The sequence below is a fragment of the Malaclemys terrapin genome, chromosome 10 (assembly GCF_027887155.1).
Source record: "Malaclemys terrapin pileata isolate rMalTer1 chromosome 10, rMalTer1.hap1, whole genome shotgun sequence".
Classification (NCBI taxonomy): domain Eukaryota; kingdom Metazoa; phylum Chordata; order Testudines; family Emydidae; genus Malaclemys; species Malaclemys terrapin.
In genome coordinates this window covers 16,777,150-16,791,033 of record NC_071514.1, presented here as the reverse complement: position 1 = coordinate 16,791,033, position 13,884 = coordinate 16,777,150, and the positions used below count along the sequence as shown (strand labels likewise).

Genomic DNA, 13,884 nt, shown 5'->3' with positions numbered 1-13,884 from the left:
TGTCCTGGGGGAGGGGGAGTTGGGGAAGTGGTGCCACTGGGACCCAGGCACAGATATGTTGCTCTGGAGTCAGGGCAGTAAGAGGAAATGGATGGCAGTTCCCCTATCTTAGGGGTGAGGATTGGGTGAGTGGCGTCTCCATCTGAGCAGCCTGGGAGAGGCATGCATTTCTGTGGTCATTAAAGCTTGCCTTTTTCAGCTTGAAATGATCACATATCTACACTGGAAGAGGAGTAGAGGGGAGTTAAAAAGTCAAGACACACTAAACAATATGATCTGATTTAAAAAAACAAAAACAAAACTCCCCTCCTGATTTTGGGGGGTCTTGTTGATGATTTTTGATCCCTTGAGGTTGGCAATACTGCAGGTGAATGGCTAAACACTTTGAAATTTCACTGAAAAATGGGGGCTAGGGGGAAATAGCAAAAATATTTGATTTCCCCACTGCAGTTTTCTGCCTAGCTCTATTTACAGTGGCTAAAAAGGTAGCTGGTCACTAGTCTCTCTTCTGAAATTGTAAACAGAGGAGCCAGGCCAGCTAGAATATGGATATTTGTCATGCAGGTGATGAAATTAAACTACCATCTCATTTCACAGCAGTCACCAAACAATCGTCAGGGGAAAACAACTTTCATTCACAACCAACCTGAGCTGGCTTTGATCCTTACATCACCAATCCCACAACCAATCGGATCCTCTTTTGATCTACATTTTAAATGTCTTTATTGCTTCTGTACTAGAAATTTTTTAACCCCAAACAATCATTCTAAATATTTTTCATAGTAACTTCCTACCTTCTTGTAACCTTCCATCAGCAGCAGCAGCTCCACCTGGAAAGATGGTCTTTACATAGATACCAATGGGCCCATAAATGCTGTCCTTCCCTCCAACAATACTGAAGCCCAACCCCTAAATTATGAAAGAGAAAGAGAGAGAGACCATGTTTATTTCTCATAATGGTTGCATTGTTTTCCCTTCTGTACTAAAATGCTACATGGGCAATAACAATTAGCAAAATTGCATGATGGACATTAATATGTTCATTACAAGATTTAAAACAAAGGTGGATATAGTGATCCCCAACTTAAGAACTTAGAATGTATTTAACTGAAATTTTCTTTATAAAAGTCACAAACAATTAATTTGAGACAATATATGTGCTGCAATAGTAACGTGTAATGATTAGAGCATAGGACTAAGTCCCATACTCCTGGCTCTGCCACTAACATAATGTGTGGCCTTGGGTGAGTCATTTAACCTCTTTGCCTCAATTTCCCCACCCATAAAATGGAACTGATATTCACCTCAGAGGGATGTTCTGAGACTTACTTCTGGGGGAACTCTGCCACATTGCTCACCTGCAGAATTCATGTCCCCCACAGATTTTTTTTTAATCCACAGAAAATACATTCTGCCAGGGGTTGCTGTGACACCAGAACAGAGGGAAGCCGGTTCACCAGCCATAGGGAGGCTGCCAATAGGGAGGACAAGAGGCTGCCTTCCTCGCAGCACCCTGCCTGTGGGGCCAGGTGAGGAGGCACAGGATATGCTTGGGACAGACAGAGCAGGGCAGATGGGGCTGCTGGGGTTCTGGGATTCTGAAGGGCTAGCTGAGGGGGACAGACTGGTGAAGGAGCTGAATGGGAATGGGGGTGCAGGGCCACGAGAGGGTGGGGGTGGCTGAGTGTGGGTGCAGGGACAATGGAGGTGGGAGGTGCACGGGGTGGTTGAGTGGGGGTGTAGGGACACATGGGGACAGGGAGAGGAGGATGCAGGGCCACATGGAGATGCAGAGAAGGGGTGGCTGAGTGGGGGTGCAGGGACACATGGGGATTAGGGAAGATGTGCCTGACTGAATGGGAGAGGCTAGGGGTCAGCCAGAATCTGCATGGGGGAAGGTCCCCAACTCCCTAACAATCTCCCCCCTCTCCCCAAAAAAACTGTTCCCTACTTCTCCCACTCACATTCAACAGCCCTCCAGGTTCACTCCAGGCTCCTTCCCACCAATTACTTCCCTCTCCCTCAACTCCTCCATTACCCCCAACTCTCCCAAACCCTTTGCACTGCTTCTGAGGATGGAGGGAAATATGTTTCTGTACTGTAATTTAAATGAATTATTACTCAAAGTTCTGTATTCATATGCCTAGTAAGGAAACTATTTGTCAAAAAAAAAATTCCTGAATCTTTTTTGTTGTCTCTGTTGTTAGAGACATACTTGCTGACAGGTATTTTGAAATTGGTGTGATTATATTGTGTTATTTTGACCAAAAAATGCAGAATTTTAAAATATAGTGCACAGAATTTTTAATTTTTTGGCATAGCATTCCCCAAGGAGTAGAGACTGTACTTAATTAATATTTGTAAACCAACTGGAAATCCTTGGATGAAAAGTGTTATAGAAGTGCAAAGTACTACACGCAGTGGAGCCCTGATACATGACTAGGGCCCCTAGATGCTACCATAATACAGATGATGATGATGATGATAATTTATTTTATTGAACTCCACAGAAGGACTTTCTAATAGTTGTCCCTACATCTGTACTAGACATTGTTATTTAGAAAGAGATCTTTATTAGAGAATTTACAGGCCTAAAAGGCCTGTGTTTAAGTTCTAGCTTCCATATTTTATGCATCCCAAGTTACAAATGAAAGTCAGTCAAAAAATAATCACATATGCTAATACAAATGTGTGGCCAGAAAGAGAGCAAGAACACCCCTTTGGCATTTTTATTTGTAAGTGAGATAGCAATTGCCTTTTCTCTGTCTTATTCATAGATTCTAGGACTGGAAGGGACCTTGAGAGGTCATCGAGTCCAGTCCCCTGCCCCCATGGCAGGACCAAATACTGTCTAGACCATCCCTGATAGACATTTATCTAACCTACTCTTAAATATCTCCAGAGATGGAGATTCCACTACCTCCCTAGGCAGTTTATTCCAGTGTTTAACCACCCTGACAGTTAGGAACTTTTTCCTAATGTTCAACCTAAACCTCTTGCTAGAGATAGTCTTTGTAAATCTAAGTTTTGTGTACATGATTTTACCAAGAGTCTTGTTTATGTAACTATGCTTTATTACGACTGTATCTTGTGGAGTTTCCAGGCTTAACAAATCAGGATGATGCAAGCTGCAAGGCATAGTTTAACTAGACGATATAAACAAAGCTGGTAATATGTTGCCATGGAGAACATGCTCTAGCTAATGTGCACACATGCAATTCCCATTAGCTTCAGATAGGCACGTGCATGGAGAGTGAGCCCTCACTTAGAGTACAAGAGGTGTGCTATGAATTACTGCAAAATCCAAATCAAGCTGAAGACAAATTACACTAAAGAGCTAATCCTGCAAGGTGCTGAAGTCCCTCAATTCCTATTAAGTCAGTTGGGAGTTGAGAGCAGTCAGCACCTAACAGGATAGAGTTCAGCTTTAATCTTGCTGTGTGAATGTTTGGTGTTTGTGAAAGGTGACAAATCAAAAGGTTCTGGAGGCTGCAGTCCTTTATTTACCTGGAGGTTAGATACGGCACAGGCAGTGCATTCTTCCCCACACTGCCAGTCCACCACTGTCTCTCAGCTCTGACTTGGAGGGAGCATCTCTAGAAGGGAGAGGCTAATTCAGTTGCCAGACCCCATTCAGTCAGTGCCCCTCATTGCTAAGAAGGATGCCAGTGAAGGATGTCAGCTGTTGGTGGTGATTGTGTGATATGGACATATGTCCATTAGGAACTGGCCTGTGACCACCAACACACAACACAAACCACCAAACACTCAGCAGAGGATGGTGATTTTTAGTCACTGGCTGCCCAGGCCCAGATTGGAACTGGCAACCCAGAGGTGAAAGGCTCGCTGTCCCGTTACCAGCCTCCCTGCACCATTCACTCCCCATTTGATACGTACACCTGGGAAGATGACTAGTATTCTGTTTATAAGCATCTCACCTTCCCTTGGCCTTTCATCAAAACAATGTTTGATATTACGGAAGCCTGTGAGCCACAAGACGCGTGCGTTAACTGAGCAGTGCTCAGCGATCTAGAAGGTCTTGAAACCGTCTGCAAAGAGAAAAATAGTTTTAATGCAGTGCCAGCCATTTGTTGTACATACCAGATGAATGTGTGCAATTGCTCTGTGAGAGTATAGTCTTAATGGAACAACAGAGACCCCACAAGCGGAAAGTGCTGGGTTTTAAAGTATTTGTTTGCATGATTCAGATAGCTCGTTTATCCAGGCAGGGGTGGCTCTAGCTTTTTTGCCGCCCCAAGCACGGCAGGCAGGCTGCCTTCAGCGGCCCGCCTGCGGGAGGTCCCCGGTCCTGCAGATTTGGTGGCATGCCTGTGGGAGGTCCACCGGTCCTGCGGCTTCAGCGTACCCGCCGCCGAATTGCCACTGAATCCGCCGGACCAGTGGACCTCCCGCAGGCATGCTGCCGAAGGCTGCCTGACTGCCGCCCTTGCAAGGACCGGCAGGGCGCTCCCCCCGGCTTGCCGCCCCTGGCACGCGCTTGGAGCGCTGGTGCCTGGAGCCGCCGCTGTATCCAGGAACCAATGGGCTACAGAATTGTCTGGAACATGTCCTGGTACTTTAGCCTTTTTTCAGATGCATAGGATATTCAGCTAAAACCCTGAGGTCCTTATAGACTATGGGCTTGATTTTGAACTTGCTTAAATCATTTCTATGCTTGTCTAGCTACAGTGATCCAACCAGATTTAGAATCTAGATCCTAGAATAGAATCTAGACTCTCTAATAGTATCTATTATTTGAGTCATATTATTTGTGTTGGCATTTGATATTCCCATGCCAGAATTCTGTGTTTGAAGTCTTTAAACCACGATTTGAGGACTTCAATAGCTCAGACATAGGTTAGGGGTTTGTTACAGGAGTGGGCGGGTGAGATTCTGTGGCCTGCGTTGTGCAGGAGGTCAGACTAGACGATCCTAATGGTCCCGTCTGACCTTAAAGTCTATGATTCTATGTTTGGACATTTGGGTCACGACAAACACTGTTGTATAAAGGCCTGAGTACAGCACTGCGAATCCAGATCGTCTCCGGATTTCTATTCTTATTATTTATTGCTATTACTGTAGCACTTCAAGGCTCAGTCTAGTCATAGACAGGACCCCGCTGTGCAGTCCTGACTTTGCCATTGACTAGCTCTGTATCTTTGTCACCATTTTTCTACCTGTTTCCTTTGCCATCAAATGGTGAAAATAATATAGACTTATCTATAGCATCTTGGTTTTGTACAATTATTAGTTAATGCCAATATAAGTGCTTCAAGGATGTAAACAGCTATATCCCGGGATTAAGTAGTAGTAGAGAATTCTTCCAAACAGTGAAGGAAGTAGTTCCGTTTTGCTTGGATATATTCAGTGAGAAGCTGATAACCAATTTGCAAGTAGTCTGCTTCCTTCAGTTTAATAGATGGTGGATTTCTTAATATGTTTCCAGCCCATCAGGCACAACCAATTTTAATATGAGTCTGTATCTGTAGTGCAGGGGTGGCTCTATGTATTTTGCCACCCCAAGCATGGCAGTCAGGGGCTTTCGGCAGCACGCCTGCGTGAGGTCTGCTGGTAACGCGGATTCAGTGGCATATCTGCGGGAGGTCCGCCGGTCCTGCGCCTTCGGCGTACCCGCTGCCGAATTGCCGTCGAAACTGTGGGACCGGCGGACCTCCTGCAGGCATGCCGCCGAAGGCAGCCTGACTGCCACCCTTATGGCGACCAGCAGGCTGTCCCCTGCAGCTTGCTGCCCCAGGCACGCGCTTGGTGCGCTGGGGCCTGGAGCCGCCTCTGCTATAGTGATATACGTGTAAGCAGGGTCTGAATGAGCTCTACCCTGACATCCAGTGATGAACTGGGGAGAAAGACGTCAGGGGCAGACCGTATTTGCACAGACACACCTACTCTGCCTAGGTGTTCAGCAGACAGAGCTGCTTTGCCAAAGTGATCAATTTTGGCTGGTTTTGGGTTACAACCCACTTTGAATGCAGGGGTATCCTTATTGTATGAGTAAAGGGCAGCAGAACTTAGGTTCAGTCAAGGCATACAGTACTAACTTGCTAAGCAGGGGGTAAGGATGCCAAATCCCACTAACGATGAGAGCGGATGGGGACTGGTGTTCCTACCTGACGGTGTGCGTTCTGCCTAAAGAGTCCTCGCTACCATTTGACTCTCCCCTCTTCAATGTTTAAAGACAGAGCTGATTGGACTCAGTTGAGAGGCCTTGTTTCTGGTTCAGTGATTACTAGAGCTGAAACCACTGATGAGCAGGTCTAGGAGCTAAGCTTTGGACGTGGTGTGGGGACAGGGTTGCAGTGAAAGACATGAAGAGGGAGCAGCACCAAGGTTCCCTGCTACCCAGTGAAATCACTAAGAGCTGGACTAAGTTGGGGAACCCCAGAACACGGCAAGCGGCAGTGCAGTGATGACAGTGGCAGAGATGAGTGGTGGCAGCAAGCGGCCAGCAATGGCAGAGATAACAGCGGCAGCAAGCGGCGAGCATGGAAGAGATAGCAGCAGCTAGGGCATGGCTTGATGCCCTGCCCCCCCACCAGGGGTGATGGATGGACCCACGTGAATGCACCTCTGAACTCCCAGTTTTTGCTGACTAAGGACAACCAACTATAAGTGGGGAGCAGCGGAGGGAAAGGGGAAGGGCGTGTTGAAGGGACGTTCATTCGTCGGAGTTTCACACCACACAGTGGGAAACTGAGGCAAAGGACACTGCCCAACGTCCTGGGGGTGGGTGTTTGTTTATGGCTACATGCTTTTGAGTGGTGGTTGTGGTGTTTTCTCAAATGAATGCTTGGTTCCCTTGCCTTTTTAATACAAGTTTTTCTTTTGTTATACACAGACTCAATGCTTGCAAGTGGGGAGGTATTGCCTCTTAGAGGTGCCCAGGGATGGTGTTTAATTTTCCCAGATTACTGCATGGGGACTCAAGCCACTTCTGTTTTGTGTTGTTCAGAGGAATCCCTAGATATTGAACCTTGTTGCTGCTGACTCCAGCTGGCAGAAAGGTTACATACATAATGAAGACTTCCTAGATGAACATTAGCACGAAGCTCATTTAAGCACTGAATCAAGTTATTATCTAATGCTAAGTATGCATGAAGTTCAGCAGGGCCAGAAGCATGTGCAGGGAAGCTGAAAGTTCTGATTTCCTACAAATTTGTTTATGCAGCAATGTGAAACTAACAGCTGCATGAGGATCTAATGTATGGAACACCCATCAAGCATTCAGCTTCTGCGTCTGTCAGGAAATGAGGCTTGATTAGTACATGAGAATAAGCTTATTTGTGCAGTACCATAGAGAGAGTTAAGAATGTGAAGATCTGGGAGATGGCTGTGCAATGCCAAAAATAGACTCAGTGAAAGGTACATCTCTGTCAAAACCCTGGGCGGGCCCAACTTCCATTAGGGACCTGAGATATGTGCAAGTTTATACAGAGTTTGTTGAAATTCATGTCCCTGAGGAAGGGCTTGTGTAAGGCTCTTCAAGGTGCAGAAGCATTGCAATTTCTATCTGTGGCCAGCAGGATGGATCAGCCATTCAGGGGGCCTCTTCTGCGAGGGGGCTATGGGGGTGAACAAGGGAAGGAGCAACAGCATCCACTCTCCTGTGGATCCATTGTAGCTAGAAAACATGGATCGGGGATGATCGGGGCAGCAGCTGGTGGAGAAAGGACAATGGAGGGGCTGTGCTGTCATAGAGCCTTTCCTCCTTCTCTGGACCTGCACCTCACACAGTCAGTTCAGTGTGGCTTTGTGCAGGTGTGTGTGTGTGTCGGGGGAGAGTAGGCAGAAAATTCACCATGGGGAGGTTGAGGCAGCACAAACCCTTTCACTTGGGATGGCCTGCTGGCAGGGAGCATGGCTGGAGTGACTGAGAGATGCACTGATTCATTGTATCCCCAGTGCAGTCTCCGGGACAGGGCTCCTAAGGCGGGAAAGTTTTGGCAAGAAAACTAAGTGCAACTTAGCTAGAGTGTTCTTGTTTGTTGAGCCTGATGAATGTAATTTTCTAGTGGTGTGTGATTTCCTGTTGCACTTACCGGACCTCTTCCTACAGAACAGTCTAGCTGCTGTGAGAGTGACTTCCGGTTACTGTAAAGAGAATGGGGCTGTCTGTCTCTATATGCTGCTGATTTCTTTGTCACTCGATAGTCAATTTCCCCTATCCAGTAAGGATTTACACCTACAGGAGACAGAAGGCATGACACCGTATTTTTCATGAGCATTAACTTCAAACACTTCTGCGTCAAACACTTGACCAGGTGCTCAATAAATTCCGTTTAGAAACATTTTTCAAGTTGTAAATCTAACTGTCCCAGGCAGTGATGGGATTCCCTGAGCCACCATTAGGAACCACACCTCACAAGCTTCAGTTGCACCCAGTGACTTCACATGATCAACTGCTGGGCACACACAGCTAATAGAGAGAGTTGTGCATGGCAGACACACGGGGCCTTGTTCAAAGACTGCCTGCTGCACACACATTCCATTCACTTTTATGCACAAGCTTCTGCATCCATAACCCTCTCTCTCCATATCAGGGGCTCGTTACAAGGGAGCAGCTTAATTGCATCACATGCTGCACTGAGAGCAAAATCACATTACCCCGAAGTATAGAAGACATAGAGACAGTTATCACAGAATCAAAGGAGATACAGATGAAAAGACCTGTTAGCTCAGCCAATTCCTCCTTCTGCCAATGCAGGATGAGACTATTATCCATATTTCACCACTTTCCTTGAAAGACTATTCCACAACCTAACAGACTTCACTGTTCGGCAGATTTTTTTTTTTAGTTGTTACAGGTTTTCAAAAGACAGTAGGCTGGATGTGTACTTTTTTCCACAGCAAAACCCTGAGCGCAAGACCCCTGGTTGTGGAAAATCTGCCCACTGATGCACCGTGTCTACGCCGCTCTGCTCCACTGAGGGACTTGCACCCAGCCTGTGCTACCACAGTGGTGCTGACCAAGTTGTGGGGGGAGGGAGAGAAAGGAGGGGATGTGCTGACTCAGCATATCCCCAGGGCAGCCTCTGCCAGTGTGGGATCCTATGAAACCCTGACTCCAAATTCAAGCTCCATCCTTGGGAGAAACAGCTGAGAAGGACAGTGGTACAGACACTACCTACACTTCCCCAGGGGTGAGACCCTCTAGAACAGAGCAAACCCAGCTGTCTTAGAAGGGGGTAATCAGGCCCAATCACCTAATGCTAGACTATGTGTCCACAAAGGGGTTCTGCTGGCATAAGCCATGAGGAGGAAGATCAAGCAGCTTGTACCTGGATAAGGATGGCATTTCTAGCCGTTACAGACTTTCACAGTTTGAATCACTGGAGTATATTTCTGTTCATGTCACCGATGCCAAACAATCATAGGAGGCCAGAACCTGATCCAAGCTTTCTGGCTATAATAAACTGCTGCATCAGTGACCACCCTCTGGCCTATGCCACGTCTACTAGAAGGAATATGCAGTGCTGGGGGACTGGGCAGGTAATTCACCTGTTTAAAACTTTAACATGCTGACATACAGCGTATAGGCTTGGGTTTTCTGGCTGTATCCTGTTTCACTACTGCTACCCTTGCTATATTGTTTCTATGCTTTCACCTATGCTGTGTACAGGCACATCTGATAAGGATTTCATTTTATTACAAGCTATTTCAGCTACTGCACCTCCTCATAAAGTTTCTTTTCTGGCTGTTTATATCTGTCTTTGCATTTCCAGTGTGCCCATTGCCACGGTCTCTGGGCAAAAGTGAACCATCTCCTAGAGACTCAGCTAAGTTGTTCGTTTTAACTATTTCACTCGAAAGGCCATGCTGATTACACTCAGTGGAAAACAGACAACAGCATTGTGAATAATCATCTCCATATGACAAATATTTTACCAATGAAGCACATGGGGAACATGTATCTTTAGTCTGTGCATTTGATTAGAGAATAGATACTGTATTCAGCCCATCTGAGTACCCCGGAACAATATTATTTTTGTTTCCAGAAATTACAGCCAGAACTTGTATGCAGTTATTGCAGTCCTCTCACTTCTCCTAAAAGACATTAAAATGCAGAAAATCTTTCATTTTTTGGAAGTAAGGGCTCGGTTTTAAAACTTTATGGAAAATGATAAATTCAGAATACACTGTCAGAGAAGTAACCATGTGTGATGTCTGTCTGTGTACAGACAAAGAAAGGGAGAGAACATCATAATGTAGTTCATAAACTCTATGTCCAGATGTCTCATTTAATGCAAACATTTAACATAGCCTAACACTAAAACTACAGCACAGAAGCTAACATTGAGTTAAAGCGACATTCCCAACATAAAACTGATCCATTTAAAAATGTCACTGCCCCTTTTACTAACAACACTTGAGAGTATGGAAATATCAATAATAAAGATCTAATTTATTTCTCAGCATTTATGCTGCTTGTTTCCTTTTTGCATTTTCACTCAATCTCTCAAAGGGACCTTTGAAATTGAACCTACAAATCAAGCTCATGTGCAGCTTTGCACACAAACACAGTGGGTGAAATCCTGGTCCTACAGAAGTTAATGAGAGTTTTGGCATTATCTTCAGTGGAGCCAGGATTTCACTTGTTGTTTACCAGCATACATCAAAACGTCAGACACACAGTGTGTATGTGTATGCGCAAATAGCTACACAATGAAATAGGTGTGCCCATATTTGTGACTACAAATCAGGGAGGCACACTTGTAAATTTTACCCTTATTAAAGACTTGTTTATAGTCAGTTGTAATACCTGTTTCTCAAGTACACCTCTACCCCGATATAACACGAATTTGGATATAACGCGGTAAAGCAGTGCTCTGGGGGTGGCGGGGCTGCGCACTCCGGCGGATCAAAGCAAGTTCGATATAACACAGTTTCACCTATAACACGGTAAGATTTTTTGGCTCCCGAGGACAGCATTATAATGGGGTAGAGGTATATTGGTACATGTTGCCACTGGGAATTATAACACTTAAGAGGAATGTTTAAATTAAAAATGATTTTTTTTAATTACAAAACTATTTTTGTTAATGTTAACTTTAGTAAAAATCAAAGCTTCCTCCCCCCCCTCCAAAAAAAGTCTGAACCAGTTCAGGGTACCTTTAAAATATGCAAAATGGTGTGCATGTGTATGTATATACATAATTTTTATGTACAGGGATCATGACTGATCAGTATGTATGGATATCTGAATCCCTTCTTTAATACTAGCTTTTCATGCACCATGAGTCTTACAGAAAGAAGAAACTTTAGCTAAAACCCTCCAGAGTAAAGATTGGCAAAAAAAAGCTGTTTCTTTCAACATCATGATATCGTAACCTGAGAAAGTTTCATGCATTTAAATTTCCCAAGAGAATATATTTCCTCTTAGAAACTTACTGGTTGAATTACTGCGAGTCCTTTGGCAGCTGGCTTTAGTGTGCAGAAAACAATTAGTTTGTATTTCCAATTTAACAGGCCTTTCATTACAGACACCTGTTGAGGATTCCTGAAAAGAGACCCAGAATATTTTAAATACAAATCTGACCAGCTATGTTTTTACTGCGAATGCTAATCCCTTCACTAAGTGCAACAACAAAAAACATGGAAGTTAATCTCCATTTAAAAAAAAAAATTCTCACAATTTAGTTTGCACAAACTTCAGCCTGGATTTTAACTTGTATCCCAGAATTTGGGGAGGAAAGCAGTTTATCTGGCATAAATGGAATGATTAGGGATGGTGGTTCTAAATGATTTGTTTGATAATGTTTCTTTCAAAACATCAGAAATAATTGTAACGTACTGTACCTGAGAACTAGTATGGAAATAAATGCAGTTTAGAAGTTACATTCAAGATGCTAGGTAAAAAGTGAGTCTATCTCCCTCTTCTTCCCCCACCCCCAACAAACTTACAAGGATATTTTCATTTCTTGGTAAACTCTAGATATGCTGGTCTAAATATCAGGTGTGACTAGTGGTTTGGTTTTAAAGGGGCCTGATTTCTGGAGGGTAGATGATTAGCACTTTCTGAGAATTGGGCCCTTTCAAGGAGTTCCAAGATAGGCACTCAAAATCACTTTTGGGCTAGTGAGTTTGATGGGAAAAATAAATGATTACACCCAACTAAGAACCCCACTCTAAGCATACGTTAAAAATAACGAGTTCCATCCATCTATGGATCTAGGCAATGCAATTTATTGCAATTAATAGGATGTATTGAGCCCTATCAATTCTAAAAGAATGATAACTGTTGGCAGTGTAATCATCGTATAAAAGAGTACTAATTGCATGGAAAAACCTCTCTCTTTCTCTGAGTTAAATCATTGGGAAAATAGCTATGATAAAATTGCATGTATGTGACAAACTATCACTTTGCTAAAAAGCCAAGCCAATTTTACTCAAGGGAATCTTGCAGGGGTTGGGGAGGCCACAAAATGGTATAGGAGCAGGGTCTATATGTCATAAGATGTTGAGAGCCAACAAAAAGATGTAACTTACTTCTTGAAGTCTAATTTTAGTAGAGCTGTTTGGAGGTATCCTATCACAGTGAGCCAATGAACGATAACTTTCCTCTTCAGCAGCAGGTGGCGCCATTGCCAAATCATAAAAAAATATGTTTTCTTTCCGGCTTGCTTCCCCTAGTGAATTCTTTAGAATAAGAAGCACAAAGAAGAGTCTGAAGGGTGCGTTGTGAAACTGATTTTTGGCTAAGCAGCCAGTTCCAGAATCTCATTTCAAAAATGTTTTCTATTAACTTTTAGTTTTGTTTTTCAGCCAACATAATGTATGTTTTAAAGGGCATAGTGGGGCCTACCCTGGCTGAGGCTGTTGGGTGCTACCACAATATAAATGTTAAATATAGTCTGCCTTATAAAACGTAAGTCCTCTTTGATTTTGAAAGGAAAAATAAATAAACTCCTGGTTAGAGTCTAACAGACCACAGGGTGAGGGACAATGTACAGTATGAAGATGCTAAAAAGAGGCACACTCTGGGCAGGACTGCAGACTTCAGTTCTCATTTCTCTAACTAAGCCTGTACTGGCTACGTGAGTTTCCTGGGCTCTAGATAACTGAATTTTTTTTTTCGTTAACATTTAGGTCCCAATCCAGCAATGAACACCTAGGCAAACACCATTGACTTCAAAGGGACTCCATGCAGATGCAAGGCAGGGAAGTACCCCCATGGAACTCATTGCAGGAATGGTGCTTTAGGGCTTGTCTACACAGTGCTTCAGTCTGTACTAGCTGAGTATAAATTCTAGTGCAGTGGTTCTCAAACTAAGGCCGCCGCTTGTTCAGGGAAAGCCCCTGGTGGGCCGGGCCGGTTTGTTTACCTGCTGCGTCTGCACGGTCGGCCGATCGCAGCTCCCACTGGCTGCGGTTCACCGCTCCAGGCCAATGGGGGCTGCAGGAAGTGGCGCGGGCCGAGGGACTTGCTGGCCACCCTTCCTGCAGCCCCCATTGGCCTGGAACGGTGAACCGCGGCTAGTGAGAGCTGCGATCGGCCAGACCTGCGGATGCGGCAGGTAAACAAACCGGCCCGCCCCGCCAGGGGCTTTCCCTGAGCAAGTGGTGGCCCTAGTTTGAGAATCACTGTTCTAGTGTGCCCTAGTGTATTGCACACTAATTGGCCCAGGTGCACCCTGCTGGCGCACACTAAAAGCTCCCTAGTCTGCATTAATATAGTCCCGTTTCAAACACTGCTACCTTAATGTGCACTAGACTGTGTCCAGTACCCGCTGTCTTCATGTAATTTTTGCCAACATGCTATTTGCTTTTATCAAAAAGTGAATGCCCTGTCCAATCATTTATTCTGAGTCCTCCTACAAATTATGGAAGTAGGGTTTTAAATTAAATGAATGCATTTATGTAAAGTGTAAT

General features: G+C 44.6%; 1 protein-coding gene across 1 annotated transcript in view; it reads right to left on the bottom strand.

The window, feature by feature from the left end:
* IL16 (interleukin 16) overlaps positions 1-13,884 on the bottom strand; it is a 56,600-nt gene that overhangs the window by 21,904 nt on the left and 20,812 nt on the right. Inside the window, exons 5-9 of the mRNA XM_054040988.1 lie at positions 12,502-12,651; positions 11,404-11,512; positions 8,055-8,197; positions 3,939-4,049; positions 795-909 (exon numbers count right to left, since the gene is read on the bottom strand). Coding sequence (XP_053896963.1) covers positions 795-909; positions 3,939-4,049; positions 8,055-8,197; positions 11,404-11,512; positions 12,502-12,651 — 628 coding nt within the window. The remainder of the gene's footprint in view (positions 1-794; positions 910-3,938; positions 4,050-8,054; positions 8,198-11,403; positions 11,513-12,501; positions 12,652-13,884) is intronic.